Source organism: Cyanistes caeruleus, chromosome 14 (assembly GCF_971803275.1).
Source record: "Cyanistes caeruleus chromosome 14, bCyaCae1.hap1.1, whole genome shotgun sequence".
Taxonomy (NCBI): Eukaryota; Metazoa; Chordata; class Aves; order Passeriformes; family Paridae; genus Cyanistes; species Cyanistes caeruleus.
This window is the reverse complement of record NC_141714.1, coordinates 18008547-18025335: the sequence shown is the minus strand read 5'-3', so window position 1 is coordinate 18025335 and position 16789 is coordinate 18008547. Positions and strand designations below refer to the sequence as shown.

The following is a 16789-nucleotide window of genomic DNA, read 5'->3' as shown; positions in this document are numbered from 1 at the left end:
ACGGCAGAACATTTTTGACTCACAGGAACTGCACCAGAACTCCACTGGAAAAAAAAATCCCTTAGATCAGGCCTAGAGAAATGCTGAGAACAGTACTGCCCTCTCCTCAGAGTTATGGGAGTTCAAACAGATGAAAAAACTGGCAAGAGGCTTTTCTGATATGTAATTTAACTTAGCACATTTAAATGCATTTCTTAGGAAATGTTATCCATAGTGATATAGATTAGCATGAAAATTTGTGTTGGTTAAGGGAACAAAATAGATTAAAATAAACAACATATCCTGAAATTTTCAAAGATATGATGACTGCTCTGAATGAGAAGCTTTTTTTATGCATGTTGTTATCATTACAGATGTAGTAAAACAAAGTTCCCAGAAGAAAATCCAGCTGGAGGAAGAAATTTACCAGACTTATTCATGTTGAGGATTTGCTCCCAAGCAATATATTAAGTTAAAGATATAATCAAGTTAAAATATATTATCAATAATAAAATAAACACTCCTGAAGTAAATATTACTTTAATGATTAATTCCTTGACCAACTAAAGCTTAACTATAAAACTATTCCCACTGAAAACTTTGTGATGCTTGGGAAGAAAGTAAACAGAAAAGTTCAATAGACCTATTCAAAATATGGATAAATATTAGATTCTATTTCCAGTGACTTAAAGCTTTTCTGTAGGTTCTTTAAGAGTAAGGGGTACTTGAGTTCTCAATTTATTTTTAATTTTAAGCTGAGGATTCTTTAGACATTTCCTTTGCTGTACTGCATTTCTAAGAAGCTAACACCTGGTTTATCAGGCAGAGCAGCAAATAAGTGAGATCAATTATGCTGATGCTTCTAATTTTCCCCTAACTTAGCCTGTCAGCTGAGTCACTCCACCAGGTTAAAGGCTCCTTCCAGTCTGCAAAGGCACCGAAACTCTCGGAGGAAAACCCTCGCCTGCTCCTGAGAGACCTTGAAGCAAAGCTACGCCCAGATGAAGGCTGCAATTCCAGGCTCCATTAAGAGCCACTTATGAGCTCCTGTAAAATTTTATTGCTTTCCACCTGGCCTAGATGGTTGGATCCTGGAGCACACCAGGCTGGAGAGGACAGTCCCACTCCGAGCATCCCCAGCTGCTCGAGGTCCTGCGGTGAGGTGGGAAGTGCCATGCTGCCATCTGCAGTCAGGACACCACCACAGGGACCTCTGCCTGCTCCATCTCCTCACAGGCACCACTCTTTTCCCCTCTCATTCTCTCCCTCACCATCAGGAAGCTGGAATTGTTTGTTTTACACCACCTCGAACACGAACGTTCAAAGTTTTACTCCTCGCAGGAGAACTTGTCTTCCAGTGCTTACAGGAGTTATAGGATTGGCAAAGTAAGGAGGGAAGGAGGAAGAAAGCACCTTAAAATTCCATTACCTGTCTGGTGTGTATGGGGCCTGGGGTCTTGAAGCCTCCTTGACAGCTGCATTCAGAAACACTGTAAGGGTCCGAGCTGCTGGATGAGCACTTGGAAAGTGAGTCACAGCCCACCACAAAGGTGTTATCTAGAGGCAATTCCTGAATGACATGGTGCTTCTTGGGGGGTACAGGAGTCTCAGGTTTAATTTGAAAGGTAGGCTGCGGAGAAGCAGACTTGTAGTGCTTTGCTAAGTCTGGGCTATCAGGTTTAAATGTGGTTGGTGTGGTGGCCCAGTTATATTTTCCCATAGTCTGTTCTTCTAGCTCTACGGGAATGTCTAAAGTGCCATTTATGTGCTCGTGGCCAGGATCATCAGGCTTAGATTCTTCAATAGTCACAAAGTTGAGGAGGAGACTCTTTGGAGAGCGCTTCTTCTTCTTCTTCTTTTTCTTGATCTGCCTGTTCTCTTGGTTGGGGGAAACCCATTCACCACTCTGCTTATTTTTTTGGACAACCTTGTGCCTGGGTGTCTGGCGGCACCGGACTAAAGCGGTAACAAAAATTACCAGAATAACTGTCATGGTGCCTGCAATGATGGCAATGATGATCTTGACATAATCATTGGTCTGTGGGGTTATCTCACCATCCCCAATGTTCTGGCCAACGGGGGTTTCCATGTTCCTGCGCACCAGCTCTTGCACGTAGGAGCCGTTGGTGACCGTCTCGTTCACAAACAAGTGCACAAGGGCTATCGTGTAAAGAGACTCCGGCTGTCCCAGGTCATTCACCTTGATCACCAGTCTGTGCAAGCCATGATCTGATGTAATCACCTTCTCCTTCAAAGTAATATTGCCTGTTAATTGGTCAATGGTAAACAAGCCCCTGGAGTTCCCACCTATGATGCTATAGCGGAGCTCTGCGTTCATTCCCGTGTCATTGTCAACTGCAAAGACTTTAGTGACCACAGACCCGGGGCTGGCAGACGTTGGGACCAGCTCATAGGAATAATTAGACGAGGGAATAACAAAAACGGGCCTGTTATCATTTACATCAACAACATTGATGGTCACTTTGGCAGTTGAGGAACGCTGCAGTCTTCCTCCATCCACTGCTTTCACCTGGAAAGTGTATGACCCCTGCTGCTCCCTATCAAAGGTAATATTAGGTCTTATTACACCAGTGAGTGGATCTATAATGAAATTATCTCTACCATTTAAGATAGAGAGAGTGACCGCAGCGTTGTCTCCCGCGTCAGCGTCCGTAACTGTGATGAGCCCCACTGTGCCATACATGGGCAGGTTTTCTGGCACATAGAAATTATATTCGCTATGTGTGAAAGCGGGGCTGTTATCATTCTGGTCCAGCACCGACACCGTCACGGTAGCATTGGTCTGCAAAGGTGGCATCCCGTTATCCTTAGCCAGCACGGTGAAGGAGTACCTGTCCTGCTTTTCTCTGTCCAGCTTTCTCACGGCGGTCAGGATGCCCGTCCGGCGGTCCAGGTTGAAAATCGGGGGCGCGTCGGAACCCAGGATGTAGCTGATCTCGGCATTCCGCCCGCTGTCAGCGTCTGTAGCGCTGATCTTGGTGAGCTGAGTACCAGGAGCGTTGTTCTCAGGGATGGAAAGGCCGATGATAGGCTGTGTGAAAACTGGGGCATTGTCGTTTTCATCTTTAATTTTGATCAGGAGCATTGCAGACTGGTTTAAGGGAGGCTTCCCTGAATCTGAAGCCACTATTTTGATGGCATATTCCCGTGTGGCTTCATAGTCTAGAAAAGTGGCTGTCTCCAGGAGAAACTGATTATCAAAAACCGGTTTTAGCCTGAAAGGGACATCGTGATCTGTAAAACAGGTAACTTTCCCATTCTGATCAGCGTCCTTGTCCATCACTGTTATCAAAGCAATTTTTGTATTGAGGGGAGCCTTCTCAGACAAAAGCACTGTCCCGTTCACCGGGTTGATGATGTACCTCGTGTCTATTGACGGGACATTGTCGTTGATATCTGTGACATTAACTGTCACCGTTGCTCTTGAGGGAGTTGAGCTGCCATCGCTTGCCAAAACAGTCAATTTGTGCACGGGAGATTCCTCCCTGTCCAGCGGCTCCCTGATGGTGATGAGGCCCGTGGTGTTATCGATGGCAAAGAGCCTTTTGGCCAGGCTGGAGATCTGGTTGCTGAAATAGAAGTGGATTTGTGCATTGGAGCCCAGGTCTGCGTCGGTGGCGTGGAGCTGAGACACAGAGGTGCCCACCGGGGCGTTCTCGGGCACGCTGACCTCGATGTCGTTCTCTTTGAAGACCGGGCGGTTGTCGTTGACATCGGTCACCGTGACCTGCAGGATGGCAGTGCTGGACCTCGGGGGGCTCCCACCATCCTCAACTTTGATTTTCATCACATAGGTGTCCTTCTGCTCCCTATCCAGGATCTGCTGGACAATCAGCTGAGGCCACTTATCTCCCTCAGGTGTCTCAGTTATGTCAAGACCAAACACATTTTGACCCTACAAGACACAGAAAGAACACACTTTAGCTTGACAGTGTATTTAAACAGAAAAATATCACATTATTCAAATATATATCTATATTCTATACAGGAATATACATTTTTATCTTTATTTTCCATATCTAGTTTTGCTTTAAGCTCCAGAGCCTTGAGAAAGCTTCAGAGCAAACATGGCAATACACAGATACTCTAGAAAAAGGGGAAATGTGGGAGTGATGGCGAGTTTTTCATCCAGGTTCTCTGTTTCTAAAGAAAAGTTATTAAATTCCTGGACAGATGTAATTCAGTTTCTCTGTTGTATAAGTGAGTGTGGAAATGAGGAATGAAGCCAAAGTTCAGTCACTGGAGGACCTATTCCAATATTCAGTTTCAAGGAAACCAACAAAGATAAAGGGATTATTTCTCTGTTTGTGGAGCAACTCTGGTCATGATCTGAAACCATTAGCATAAAAAAACCCAACAAAACTAACAAAGAAACCAAACCAGTACTATCATTGATAAAGTTCTTACTACATAATTCAGATGTCAGATAATACAGACAAAACTAAGTCTTAAAAGTTCATCAGAAATACATTTAGAAACTCATTAGAACTATTCCTGTATTCATCACTGTGTTTTATATTTATAGAGAAAGTTACAATCCCAGCGAAAAAAGATGATCTATTTTCATTTAAGAAAAAAAAATCACAGAACAGTGAGATCAATTTGAAAATGATCAATATTTTTCATGGGGTTTGTTGAACATCTCTGGAACTGCACCAAAATGCTGCATATATTGCAAAAACACAGCTTTTTTTTAAAAACAGAAGTGCTGACAAATCTGCTAAAATAAATATTTGCACCTAGTACTAAATTCCCTTTCTCTTCTGCTGTCTCTTCAGACAAACAGGAATTAGGAACGGTGTAATTATCCTCTTTTCTCATATCTCACCGCTTAGTGGAATGATGTGAAGGCAGTTTTCCAGCCACATCTTCCATAAGGGCAGGGCTGGAATACAGATGGCTAATGCTGAATGCAGGGGATGGCCAGAAGAATAAAAGGCATAAATAAAATTGTGGACAAAATAGGAGTTTCTTTTTATGTGCAATATTTGTAATAATGAACAACTGTTCTTTCTCTGATTATTTTTCTCATCTCTCACCCTCACTCAGGTAACTGCCAGAGAATAATGGATGGTTTGGGCTGGAAGGGACCTTAAAGATCCTCTCATTCCAACCCCTTGCCTCGGGCAGGGACACCTTCCACTGCACCAGGCCCAGTTGTGGTCTAAACTGGTTTGAGACACTCCAGAAAAAAAAACCAAAAGAAAACGTTCTTGGTGTTCAAGGTTCCTTATTTGTCATTAGTTGCAAAAGATTTGTATATCTGTATCTTGCTACCCACCACTAAGTGAATGCATTTATAGCTTCTATTCACTTCTGAGTGAGGCTGCACTCTTGCACTGATTTGTTCTCTCAAAGCCAGATTTTGACCCTACATAAGCCATCTTGTATTTCATGGGACAGAACTACTCATCCACATATCCAAAATCACTGTGCCACTTGCACAGCATTTGTGGCAACATTAGGTTGCAACTGGGGACAGTATAAAGTAAACTGGAACACATTTTGAAGTAATAAAACAAATACAGATTTGGCTTCTTTAGCAGAAGGCATGAAAATATAAGCCCTGCAAATTGTTTCTAAATCAAGATATACATTTCACACCAATTAGGGTAAATTTTAGAATGGTAATTCTAAGCTGATAGGAAGCAGAGCATGAGTTTCCTCTTCATATTCAATCTGGCTAGCAGTTATTTGCAATAAATTTCATAATTACTAAGAAATTATAAATTATATAGTCTATGCTTTAACATAGATTCCAGAGGAAAGAAAATAACAGAAGCCAGAGTAAAAGCAACCTGCCAGCCCTCTTTACTTCTTTATTTGTACACAAGCTGACAGATGGGCACTGATTATTCTGTCATTAGATCCCACAACTACAACAAGAACTTTGTAGAGATTTTGAATTCATGTGGCTGTACATGAGTGTGCCCATCTCTGCTTTCCTTATCAAGCATGGGAGAGGGGTTTTTCATCAGAGCAGATGAGTTTGATATAAAATGTGGTGCTTTAGCTCCCCATCACTAGCAGTGAATGACTAGAGAACAGAAAAAAATGCAAAGATCTCTTCCAAGTTCATAATTAACACTCAAATAATTTTCTCTGGGAAGAAATATTATTCATGCCTATTTCTTCAAATTCATTACAGGTTTAGACATCTTTTTAAACCACAGAAAAACCATTACAGAGAAGCAGACTTTCTCTTAACTCTAGCAAGATTATTTCAGGTTGTTTAAGAGATAAGGTTAGGTGTGATATGCTGCAAATTAACAAGCACATTTGCTAAGAACAGATAGTTCTCTCATTCTAAACACTCAAAAAAAATTTGATGAAACATTCAAGAAATATATTTTTAAGATTATAAATATCTAATTCTCTCCATTATGAGCAAAGAAATTGAGAGCTAAAATGAGAAACATGAAGAAAAACCTTCAGGATTAATTTCTTGATGTTGAAGCAAATGGCTCTATCATCATTAAAAGTTCAGTGAAGTTAAAATTTCCATTAGGGTCAGATTTCTATTTGGATTGAACTGTGCCTCAGTCACCACATTATCCCAGTGATCTGAAGGATTTGTTCACACTGGGAAGGGCAAGAGTCCATTGGAAAAGCACAGTAGATAATTAACAGTTACAGAATACCTTTGCCCATTAAAACCACTGGTAGAAATAATCTGCTCCATCGATATCTCTACCCTTACAGAAGAATGGGAGCGAGAAATACAAGAGATTTGACTGTTTAAATTTAAAAATACGATTTAAGCACTAACTATTGGAAGCAAACCAAAGTTATTCCCATTTCAGAGCCTGGAATAGCTTGAAGAGGTTCTGACCCTTATCAAGATCCCTTATCAGGGCAAAAAGGAGCTCTGTCACCCAATTTTCATAACAGCCTTTTCCATGGATTTACACACAGTCTCTCAAACAATAAAACTTTCTTGTTGAGAACTCCCTACTGTGTATATTTACCTGGTCATTTGTAATGGATCCAAATGTCCTTTTCGGAGCTGTTTTGGGCTGTCATGTGAATAAAAAATTAAAGAGTATTTTAAAAATTGCAACATTTAGGTGGTTTCATAAATACATAATCAATGACACACGGACACAGTGTGGTGAGCTAGAAGAGCTTCTAAGTACTACAGACAGGACTGGATGTGACAAACTGCACCAAAGTCTACACACAGATATTGCAGTATCATCGATTTCACCACAGGATTTTGTTAAATCTGTGGGGTACTGACTGCCTGGACATTGTCTGGAAAAATGGGAAAATAGAACAGTTTCTGGTTAATGCTGATAACAGAGACATGGTCCACTGTGTTCAAAACACCCTATGGACTCACACTTGCAGAGCAGAAAGCCAGGATTTCTGCAAGAAGTGGGGAAGAGAAAGAATATTGTGCTAAATAATGCCTCAAACCCAACTGCTTGTCATAGAAAGTACTGAAACAGAGAGGCTACCAGTGATTATTTCTTCAAACATACAAATTACATAATTGTGAGTAACAAGTATCCATTGTTAGCTGACAAAGGGTAAATCAACAAAGATTGTCCTCAGTTTTCATTCAAAAGGGGATTCTGAACCTCCAGAGAAAGCCACAGGAGCAAAGACAGCTCATTGTTTTGTGGCTCCAGCTTCACCCTACACTTATTATCCATAATTCTTTTATATTCTTTTAGTTTTTAATAATACTTTTAATAATTCACTTATTATCAATACTTCAGGCACTGAAGTATTAAATGACAAACACATCACATGATGTCCTTGAAGCTCAAACAGAAGTCAAGGGCCATGCACAGCTCAAACTTTCACAAATATTCTGCAGTAACTCATTTCAATGACTATTGCAACAAGCTATAATTACACATTTATTACACGTTAACAATCATCTTAAAGGAAAAAAGGAAGAAGAAAAACATTGAAAGATTGGTTTTTCATCAGAAAGTAAAACATTAATTCATTAAGTAATTGCTTAAACAAAAATCTCTGGCCGAAATGCAGTTTTGAGTCCAAAGGACCCTGAAATATTTTCTGAAAGTTCAGAAAATAATGGATGCTTGCTAAAATGCTGATTATTTCACATGGAACAACAGTGAAAATATTTGCAGGTCTTCTGCAGAACTACAAGATGAGTTCCAGACACTTTCTCCTTGCCTATTTTGCCAACTCATATGGAAGTGCTCTGTGAGTGTGCTGTCAGCAGAGAAGAAATTACAGCAGCACAACTTCAGTTCTTAATGCAGGAAACCAGACCACAGTTACACCATGGACAACTATTTCTATAAGAGCTGAAAACTGAACTCGCATTTTTATTACAAAGGAGACACTTTGGTTGTGAAATTGTGAATTGCCAAAGCCAAGTTAACGTCTTAAACACAGAATTTTCCACGTGGTAGGCAATAATGGATCTAGGTGTCTGTAATGGGTGCATAAGAATGCACTCAGATCCAAACTACCCAAAGTGCCGTGGCTCTAATAAAGGTCCCTTGTCTGCTATTACTCACCCAGGGTGCAATTTGCTGTCCATGCATTCTAGAAAATTACCATTTGTCGACAGCTGTCCTGCTTAAGGACTCCACAGTCACTCCTCTCATGACATCCCACGGCTCACAACCCAAAGTTACTGGAAATAAGTGTCATTAGTACCAGCAGTTACCTTATGAACTGAGTGGCAGAACTTCAAAGGAGAAAAATAACATTGCAAAGGTAAGGATTTTTATATAATGCAGACCTCAGCACATGCAGAGCTGCTTACAGATTCAAAACGCTCTCTTTGTCAAAGCAACGCAGCCTTTTAATTTGTAGGCCAAGGTTCTTAAGACTTTTACTCAAATTATGGTTTTCTGTCAGCGCCATGAGCTGTTTCCATTGGTTTAGCTTGGAATGAACTGAACTTTCAGGTTCAGAACCACAGAAAAAATAGGATTGGAAGCATCTAATTATGCAGAAACCTAAAGTGCATTTTCTGAATCATTCAGAATCCTAATTAGCTCAATTCCTACGTAAGAGTTGAGGACATCATATTATCAGCAATGTCTACACCATAACTTGCTACTTTTCCACCTCCAATTATGCAAGAGCTCCTATAAATGGAAAACACTGCCAAGATTTCCTCTCCTTATACACAACCAAACACAAAACTGCTCTTGTCCCATGAAAGAAGAGCAAGCACAACGCTGGGGAGGGGATCAACAGAACACAAGGATAATAATGAACCACTTTATGCTGGAAAGGGACAGTAAAATGTATGACGTGGAATGAAGAAGAGGCCAATCAATGCATTTAATACTGATTTTCTGAAAAAGAAAATTAAAAAAAAAGGCTAGGAGGTTTACCCAAACAAGAAATTACTTCCTTGGAAATATAAATCGAATGTTACTATTACAAAACTTAAACAGTCCCAATAATTAACTGCACTGCTGGAGTCTCCTTAAACTTTTCAGATGAGTTGGTCCCTTCTTTAAGGGATCTTTTTCAATCTTGTCATGTTCTAAACATAGTCTACTTCATTTTCTAGATAGATAGTTAGATATAAGATAGACACGATTTTTCTAAGATGGAAAATTTTTTCATCCTGCTCAATTCTTGGCATTCAATTTATTAGATCATGTTCATTTCCAGAGAGGAGAATCAATTAGGGACAGTGAATACTATATTTTTTTTATTTATTTACTTTTCTTGCTGCCCTAATTTCTTCAATTGACACTTCAAGTGAGCCTGAAAGTCCCTAACTTAAAAGTGTTAATATTTTTAACCCCAATTTTTACAAGGCAGAGAATAGGAAGAGCTGAAAATTGGTAACCCATATAAACCCCACATTCTCAAGACTGCACCAGGCTTCATGAATAAAGGGAGTTCTCTTCCTGTAGCACATCTCTGGCCTTTAAAATGCTGATCAAGTTGAGTTTTTTGCAGGTTCTTAATTAAATCTAATTTATGTTTTCACATATGGATGACAATTAAAAAAAAAAAAAGGAAAAAAAAGAAAACCAAAATTAAAAACTAAACAGAAACCTTAATCTTTCAATAGAAGTTCACTTCATCCACCTCTACAAACTAGGGTGGGAAAAATGGTGAACCCACATTGCTGCATTAACAGGACAGAAAATTATCAAGAAACTCCTTTCAAAGAACTGGAGCATTACTTGAGTGGTCTTTCACAATGCGCTGCAGACAAACAAAAATATATTTCAGAAAAACATGCAGCTGCACCACAAAACTGGAAGGAATTTATGTTCACAATACTCCTGCTGTATAAATAGTTGTAGACCAAATAAAGATGGGAAATTGAAATACAGAGACACTTTTATCAATTGTCCAAAGTTTGTAGCTGGTCTGAAAAGGACAGCCACTTCTGCGTACTAATCACATTTAAAATTAAATGTGATAATTCTAAAACATCATAATTCTAAATTATAATTTAGAATTTTCAACTTTAGAAATTAACCACTAGAACGTAACTTTAGGAGCTAACCTTTAGAATTGCAAACTTCAAGCCAGGTTCTTTCATTTAGAGACACTGACCAAAACAAGGGAGGTCAACAGCAGCAGGTAACAACCAGGGAGGCAACCTCCCCTCTTAATCTCCTCCATTATAGCTGTACAGAAATATTCACAGACATCCTACTGAACAAAAAACTACATTTTCAACACCCTGAGGATATTCAGATTAAGGTATTAAACATGTTTGAGCTTTGCTCTGAATTCCCATGATAAAGCTCCAGACACCTGACTTGCCTTTCAGTACATTTCTGCCTTTGGAGTTTCACCGTAGATATATAATGAAGGGGGAAAAAAAAAAATAAAAACTGGATTTATATCAGGCAACACTACACCCAACAAGTGCATTTTGATATTTGCATTATACAGGGTGACAGTTACACATTTGCTCTATTTCCTGGCTGAGAGCAGGCACAGAACCGAGGACGTGCGAGAAAGAGAAATAAATGAGTACAAGGCTCCAGAGCAGCGCTGTGCCTTTGGAGGGGAGCACTAACAATTCTGTACAGCTGCTCAGAGCAGCTCCTAAATCACAACCTCGTTTGGCCTCTACAGCCAGAGGCTCTGTCTGAGCTGCTGCTGGCACATCTGGAGCTGGGGGTGAGTGCTGCCAGGTGTTGGTGAGGGGTGAGGCTGCTGTGCCCTCCTGCTCACAACCTGCTCTGAGCACATCAGCACTGCCAGGCAGGAGGGGATTAAACCTGACAGCCACTTCTACACCACAGAACAGCCCAGACAGTTCTGAAAATTCCTTTCCCCTACAGCAGGGGCTGTGCAGCATCCTCAGCTCACAGTGACTGCAGTGGAGACTGCGGGTAATGGATACGGTGTGTGGAAAATGGGGAAAGAAAATACAAAATAGACTGAAATCCTTTGCTGAATAGGAGTGAAAACATCTGCAAATCGAAATTCATTAAATTAATGTATTGTTTTTATCTTGTTCCCTGCTGTACATACATGCACACGCAAATTCAGTGTGTATATCTTTAAACACATTGCACCCTCATTAAGAAAAATCCATATTCTAACCTCTGATGCTGCAGCTTTTCCAACAAGTTGTTTAGCAAGATTGTCTTCTTTGAGCTAGCACCCTTCTAGAGCTCAGCTGGGAGCAAAACCACTCTATCTTCCCTTTATGCTTACACTTCTAAGAAAAAATGCTGCCCAAACCTCCATGAGAATAGCAGGAGCATCTCACACACACACACACACACACACACACAACGCCCTCCCACTTCCAAAAACACAAGGAAATTCTTTCATGTGCAGGGACAGCACTTAATTGTCCATGTGCCACTGCTTCATGAATGTTGATTAAAAAAATCACAGCCCTAATGCAGACAATTCACAGCCCATGTGGGCAAAAATATAGCAGGAAGAGAAAAAAAACTCCAGCAGCAAAGAGTTTACATCCTCCACTTGGAACAGATTTCCCCCAGCTTCCACAAGCTTTAGGAATTCGAGACCTGTCACTATTACTGCAGAAAGGACCTGATCACAAACCTCTCTCAAGGCCTCCACTCGGCAGGGTTTTGTAAAAATCAAAATAAGGAAGAGTGTGTGTGTGTGTGTGTGACATTTAACTGCCACAGGATCAGTTTTGCTTTGGAAAGAAATAAAGCTATACTTCTTCAAGGAGTGAAAACTTATCCTTTTTTTATTACTCTCAGAAAATAACAGTGAGACTCCCATATTAAACTGTAAAATTATGTGACGAATGTAAGTGCAAGATGCCAGTTCCCTGCACATGGGAAGATAATAAATAATACTGCAATTTCAGAGTAATAAATGGGAGATGGTGGCTGAGAAGAAATACAGAGTGGCACTACTAAAAATAGTTCCAAAGACACTGAATTCTAAAACTCAGTAAATAAAAAGTCTTTTCACCATACTGATCAAGGAGTATAGGAGATAAACAAAAAAATGTATTTTCTGGTGCTGGATTTCTCAGGAGCTTGACTTCTTCCTCCTCCAGTGTTACTGACTCCTATTTATCTGACTCACTAGAACAACAGTGAGATAAAAAAAAAGAAATATTTCCTTACTGTAAGGCAGCAACTTGAGTCTGAAAGTCAATTTTGAAAAGAAATCTCTTGCTACCTGTGTGTATTGAAAGTTCTAGCAAATAAATTGTCTTGACTTTCCAGTTAATGAGTTATATTCTCAGAAAATGCTTCCCTGTGAGTTTGGGATAAAAAAAAAAATCTTATAAGTGTATTTGATTTATACTTCAATATATAGTTTTACTCAAAAATATATTCCTTTCTAAAAACAAAAAATAAAACTCCAATTTCACTCTAATTGAATGCACTTGAGCTATTTCTCGGTCTTAAAATCAGAGATGGAATTGATGTAACTGATTTGTAAGAAAGAAAATAAATTTAAGAATATTAGAATGGCATGTTTACAAGGGAAAGACCAAACACTCATCATTCCATTCCAGCTTTTCTGCTCAGTTTTTGTTCACTGTTTATAATCCCTAATAACAGTTCAGCCATGGACATACACTAAAAATTATGGCTAATGGACAGGGATTTTTTTTCCCCCAAAAAGGGAAAAAGAAAAATCAAAGAGAACCAAAAGATCATAGAACACAATGAACCAATATTTAATCATGAAGAACGGCAGCTTCAGAAGGTAAATACAATATCCATCTCATTTTTGCTGAGATCCAGGTTAGTCTCACCAGGTAATGTGAATCCACCAATAAATTGTAAACTGAGACAAACCCTCCCACAATTCCTGGGGAAAAAAGCAGGGAGTGGAGAATGTTTGGAGTTACTGGTGAGTGATGGGGTGTGTCTTCTCAGCAAGGTTAATCCCAGAATAAATAACACAGCCCCAGAGTTATTTAGCAACGGGACTGCCCTCTCCCAAAGTGTGCTATTCCGGAAAAAAGCAAATTAAACAAAGGCTGGTGAAGCCGTTTCTCTTCAGTAATGACTCCTAGAACCCAAGTCAAAGGGAAAATCCAAGTTTTCCCAGGTCTGGATCCACAGAAAACACTTTCCTGAGGTTAATTCAATCACTGTCCTGAACCAGATGTTCCCAAATAACATCTCATATATTGTGTGTGGTACAACAAATCTCTGTAACAGAAATTGGACCTGGGGGCTCTTCCTCAGCGAAAAACATGAACAGCTTTGGGGCAGCTGCCACGATTCCAGCCAGGAAAGTGTCAGGGTGGCAAAGCAGAACTGAAAATTGCCCTCAGCCCCCTCCCAGCTGCTGCACTCCCAGCACAGCCCCGGTGGGACACCCAGAGAATCCATCAGGGTGCTTCTCCAAGCAAGGACACCAGGTTGGAAGCAGGAGCAGGGACTGCAGAAAGCACCCTCTGGGGATGGAAACAGGCTCTGGATAATTCAAAGTGAAGTTTAGCCCTCAGTTTAGCCTTCATGTGATGTAAACAAGCGATTCTACCAAAGCACAACCATTAAAATATTTCACCCTGAAATCCAGCAAAAACACATTAAAACTTATGTCCATCATCTGGGAAAACATGGAAAATAAAGCACAGCTCAAACAACTTAACTGAAACGGTCTTTAAACTGTTTTCAACTCAGACATAAAGACTTCATCTACACCTTGATTTGCACACTTAATTATTTTCTATTTCTTTATCTTGGAGGGTTTGACACATTGTTAGGATTCGTGCATATTAAGGTATTAAGCCATGAACAATAATTCAATTTATTATGTTGATGAAGCACTCAGCTAAGCAAACAGTTGATTCTGAATTCAAAGATTTAGTTGGGCATGTTACTATTTTTAAAACATGCCTAGGATGTTCTACCAAATACTACATCTGTCATTATTCATCAGGTTCACAGATACTGAAAGAAAACAAAACAAGTACTCTCCAAGCCAGGATTGAGTCAATTTGTTCACAGAAATCTGCAGGGCTGCTCTCTACAATAAAACAGGTTTCAGTTGTTAGGTGGTTTCAAAATAGAGCACTATCTTCAAATCCTAAGGTGACACTATAAAACTAAATTTTTTATGCATTCTACCTACAGAGTTAAAGCTCTGCTTCCACACTCAATTAACTTTACTGGTAACATAAGAAGAGGCCCACTGTGGTTATATGTGGAAGCACCCATTGTGAAATGTAAAATTAAGTGAAATCTGTTTTGAAATCCAGCAATATGGCTTTTAACAAAACAGCAAACCCAAACTAAATTAGTGAAAGTAAGTATGACAGCTGAGGCCACAGAGCTTCCAAGAGGGCCAGGCATTATTAAAGTTATTCCTTATTATGCTCTTAGGCACAATCTGATTAGTTCCAACAGCTGCCCAGCAGGAAAAGCCAGGCCATCAGTCCTCAGGAACACTCAAAGTGAAGCACCTTCAGCTTCCAGGGATGCCAGGTGCAGGTAGCACACAGCACTGCAGCATCAACTCTTGTCTCCTGATTTAGTGATGCTCAGCATTTCAAATGCAAATCATAACTTGTTCCACCCTCAATGTATAAAGAAAAAGAGGAAAAAAATCCACTGTGCATAAGCTTTACTCAAGTCTTTGTTAGAGGCAATGAGTAACAAAAAAGGGATTTTCTTTGCTACCTTGCTTGTGAAACTCAGCAGCCTGAAGCATAGGCTGTGCTGTGAAAAATGTGTCCTTGAACTTTAAGACAATATTCAAAATAGATTCTGAAAGACTTCACTCTTGTTTGCAGGAACTCTTGTAGTATTATCTGAATATTACAAGAGTGATGAGGAGACTGATGTTTTTGCCACTTCTTCCAGTGCCCTGGATGCTGAGATAGGATTTGAACAAACACAGCACTGACTGGGAAAGGTTTCCAAGCTGGGACAGAGATTTTCAGCCAGCTGGAACCCTGAACCCTACACTCCATCATCAAGTAACTTTGAAGTTGCTATTAAAGTTAATCAATAAAAAACACACAGGTTTTAATTCCACAAAGGTAAATTCACTTCTGAAGAAGGCTTGACTGTTCTTCCCACCCCTGAACACAGGAAAACTCAGGAGAAAACCAAATTTCTAGTATTGCAAAGTTTTCTGGCACTGGGTAGAAGAACAAGTTCTGTTTGTATCTCTGGGCTTTACTTCCCACCTTAGCTCAAGCATATACACATTTTAAATATGAACCAAATGAATTTTATTTCTGCTTAATGTAATATAATGGGTATGGATATCAGTGAAAAATGTCTTTGCACAGTTTCTCAGCTCCTCCATGAGCCTATAAAACTGAATACTTTTTAAAGTTAAATAGTGAAGTTGAAGTCTTTTATCACTGCATCCAAAACACATTTCAAAGACAGGGCTGTTTTCACAGTGTAAGAATGCCACCAGTGGACTGATGTAAACAGGAATTAAAACAAGTGATCATCACAAAATGTAGTGTCTAAAACTTTGCCAATATTCTGAACACTCCAATTTTACAATTTAGAAGTTTTTTTTTTCAAAATAGATACAAAATTCCACTGGAAAAACTGCACATATGGGAAAAAATAAATAAATAAATAAATAAATAAAGAAGAGGAAGACCAGGTATGAATATTCGAATCACCACTTCACCACTGCTGGGCAAGGAATCTGTGAGCCTCAAACTGGCAGAAGCTCAGGAACAGCTTGGGAAATTATTCTGGTGATGTTCTTCCAATCTCTCCCAAGCATCTGATATCAAATGTTTGAGACAGATACAAGATAAGAGGAAACTCATTTTCCTCCTGCGAGGCCACGCTCAGGTCAGGGACAGAAATCAGCGCCTGCCCCTCCTCTTCCCCTCTGAGGAAACTGCAGACTTTGGACACAGAGACAAGCAAAGGCCAAAGTCCAGTCCAGATGATAAATTAAGGTGTCCAGCAAAGCTCATAAGGACTTACCACAATGGACTTCAAAACCTGAATAATAAAGAGACCAGAAGCAAATATTAAAAGAGATGTTAAAACACACACAAACACTAACAGGTTTTTTCCTCTTGAGCTTTGCCAACAACCTCATTGCCAGCAGCTCTGGATGGTGCTGGCAGTCAAAGGTTTGAATTATTCAAATGAATGTTTTTTGGTTTTTTTCTGAGGGAGGGGCTGGACTACCTCAGAATTTAAAAATAAGCATTAATTTAGAATCTTACAAGGAAGCAGGTAATCTGGAGACTTCAAGGAGCTCACTCAAGTTCTGATGTTGTACAAGCACAGTATCTTGGAAATTCATTGTGGACAAATACATTTATGGAAAACTATAAAAAACGTGAAACAATTTATTGTAAAACAATAAAAGGTGTTAGGAAAGTTCTAGCAGGGTTTTAGGTTCTGTTTTTAAGACT

At 39.7% G+C, this 16789-nt stretch overlaps 1 protein-coding gene across 5 annotated transcripts in view; it reads right to left on the bottom strand.

Annotated features, from left to right (window-relative positions):
• Nucleotides 1-16789, bottom strand: part of PCDH11X (protocadherin 11 X-linked) — a 426119-nt gene that overhangs the window by 356332 nt on the left and 52998 nt on the right. For 3 of the 5 annotated variants that reach the window (XM_023925911.2, XM_086850088.1, XM_023925912.2), the window contains exons 3-4: nucleotides 6969-7016; nucleotides 1409-3895 (exon numbers count right to left, since the gene is read on the bottom strand). In XM_023925911.2, coding sequence (XP_023781679.1) covers nucleotides 1409-3895; nucleotides 6969-7016 — 2535 coding nt within the window. The remainder of the gene's footprint in view (nucleotides 1-1408; nucleotides 3896-6968; nucleotides 7017-16789) is intronic. The other 2 variants (XM_086850087.1, XM_086850090.1) reach the window with 1 other exon arrangement.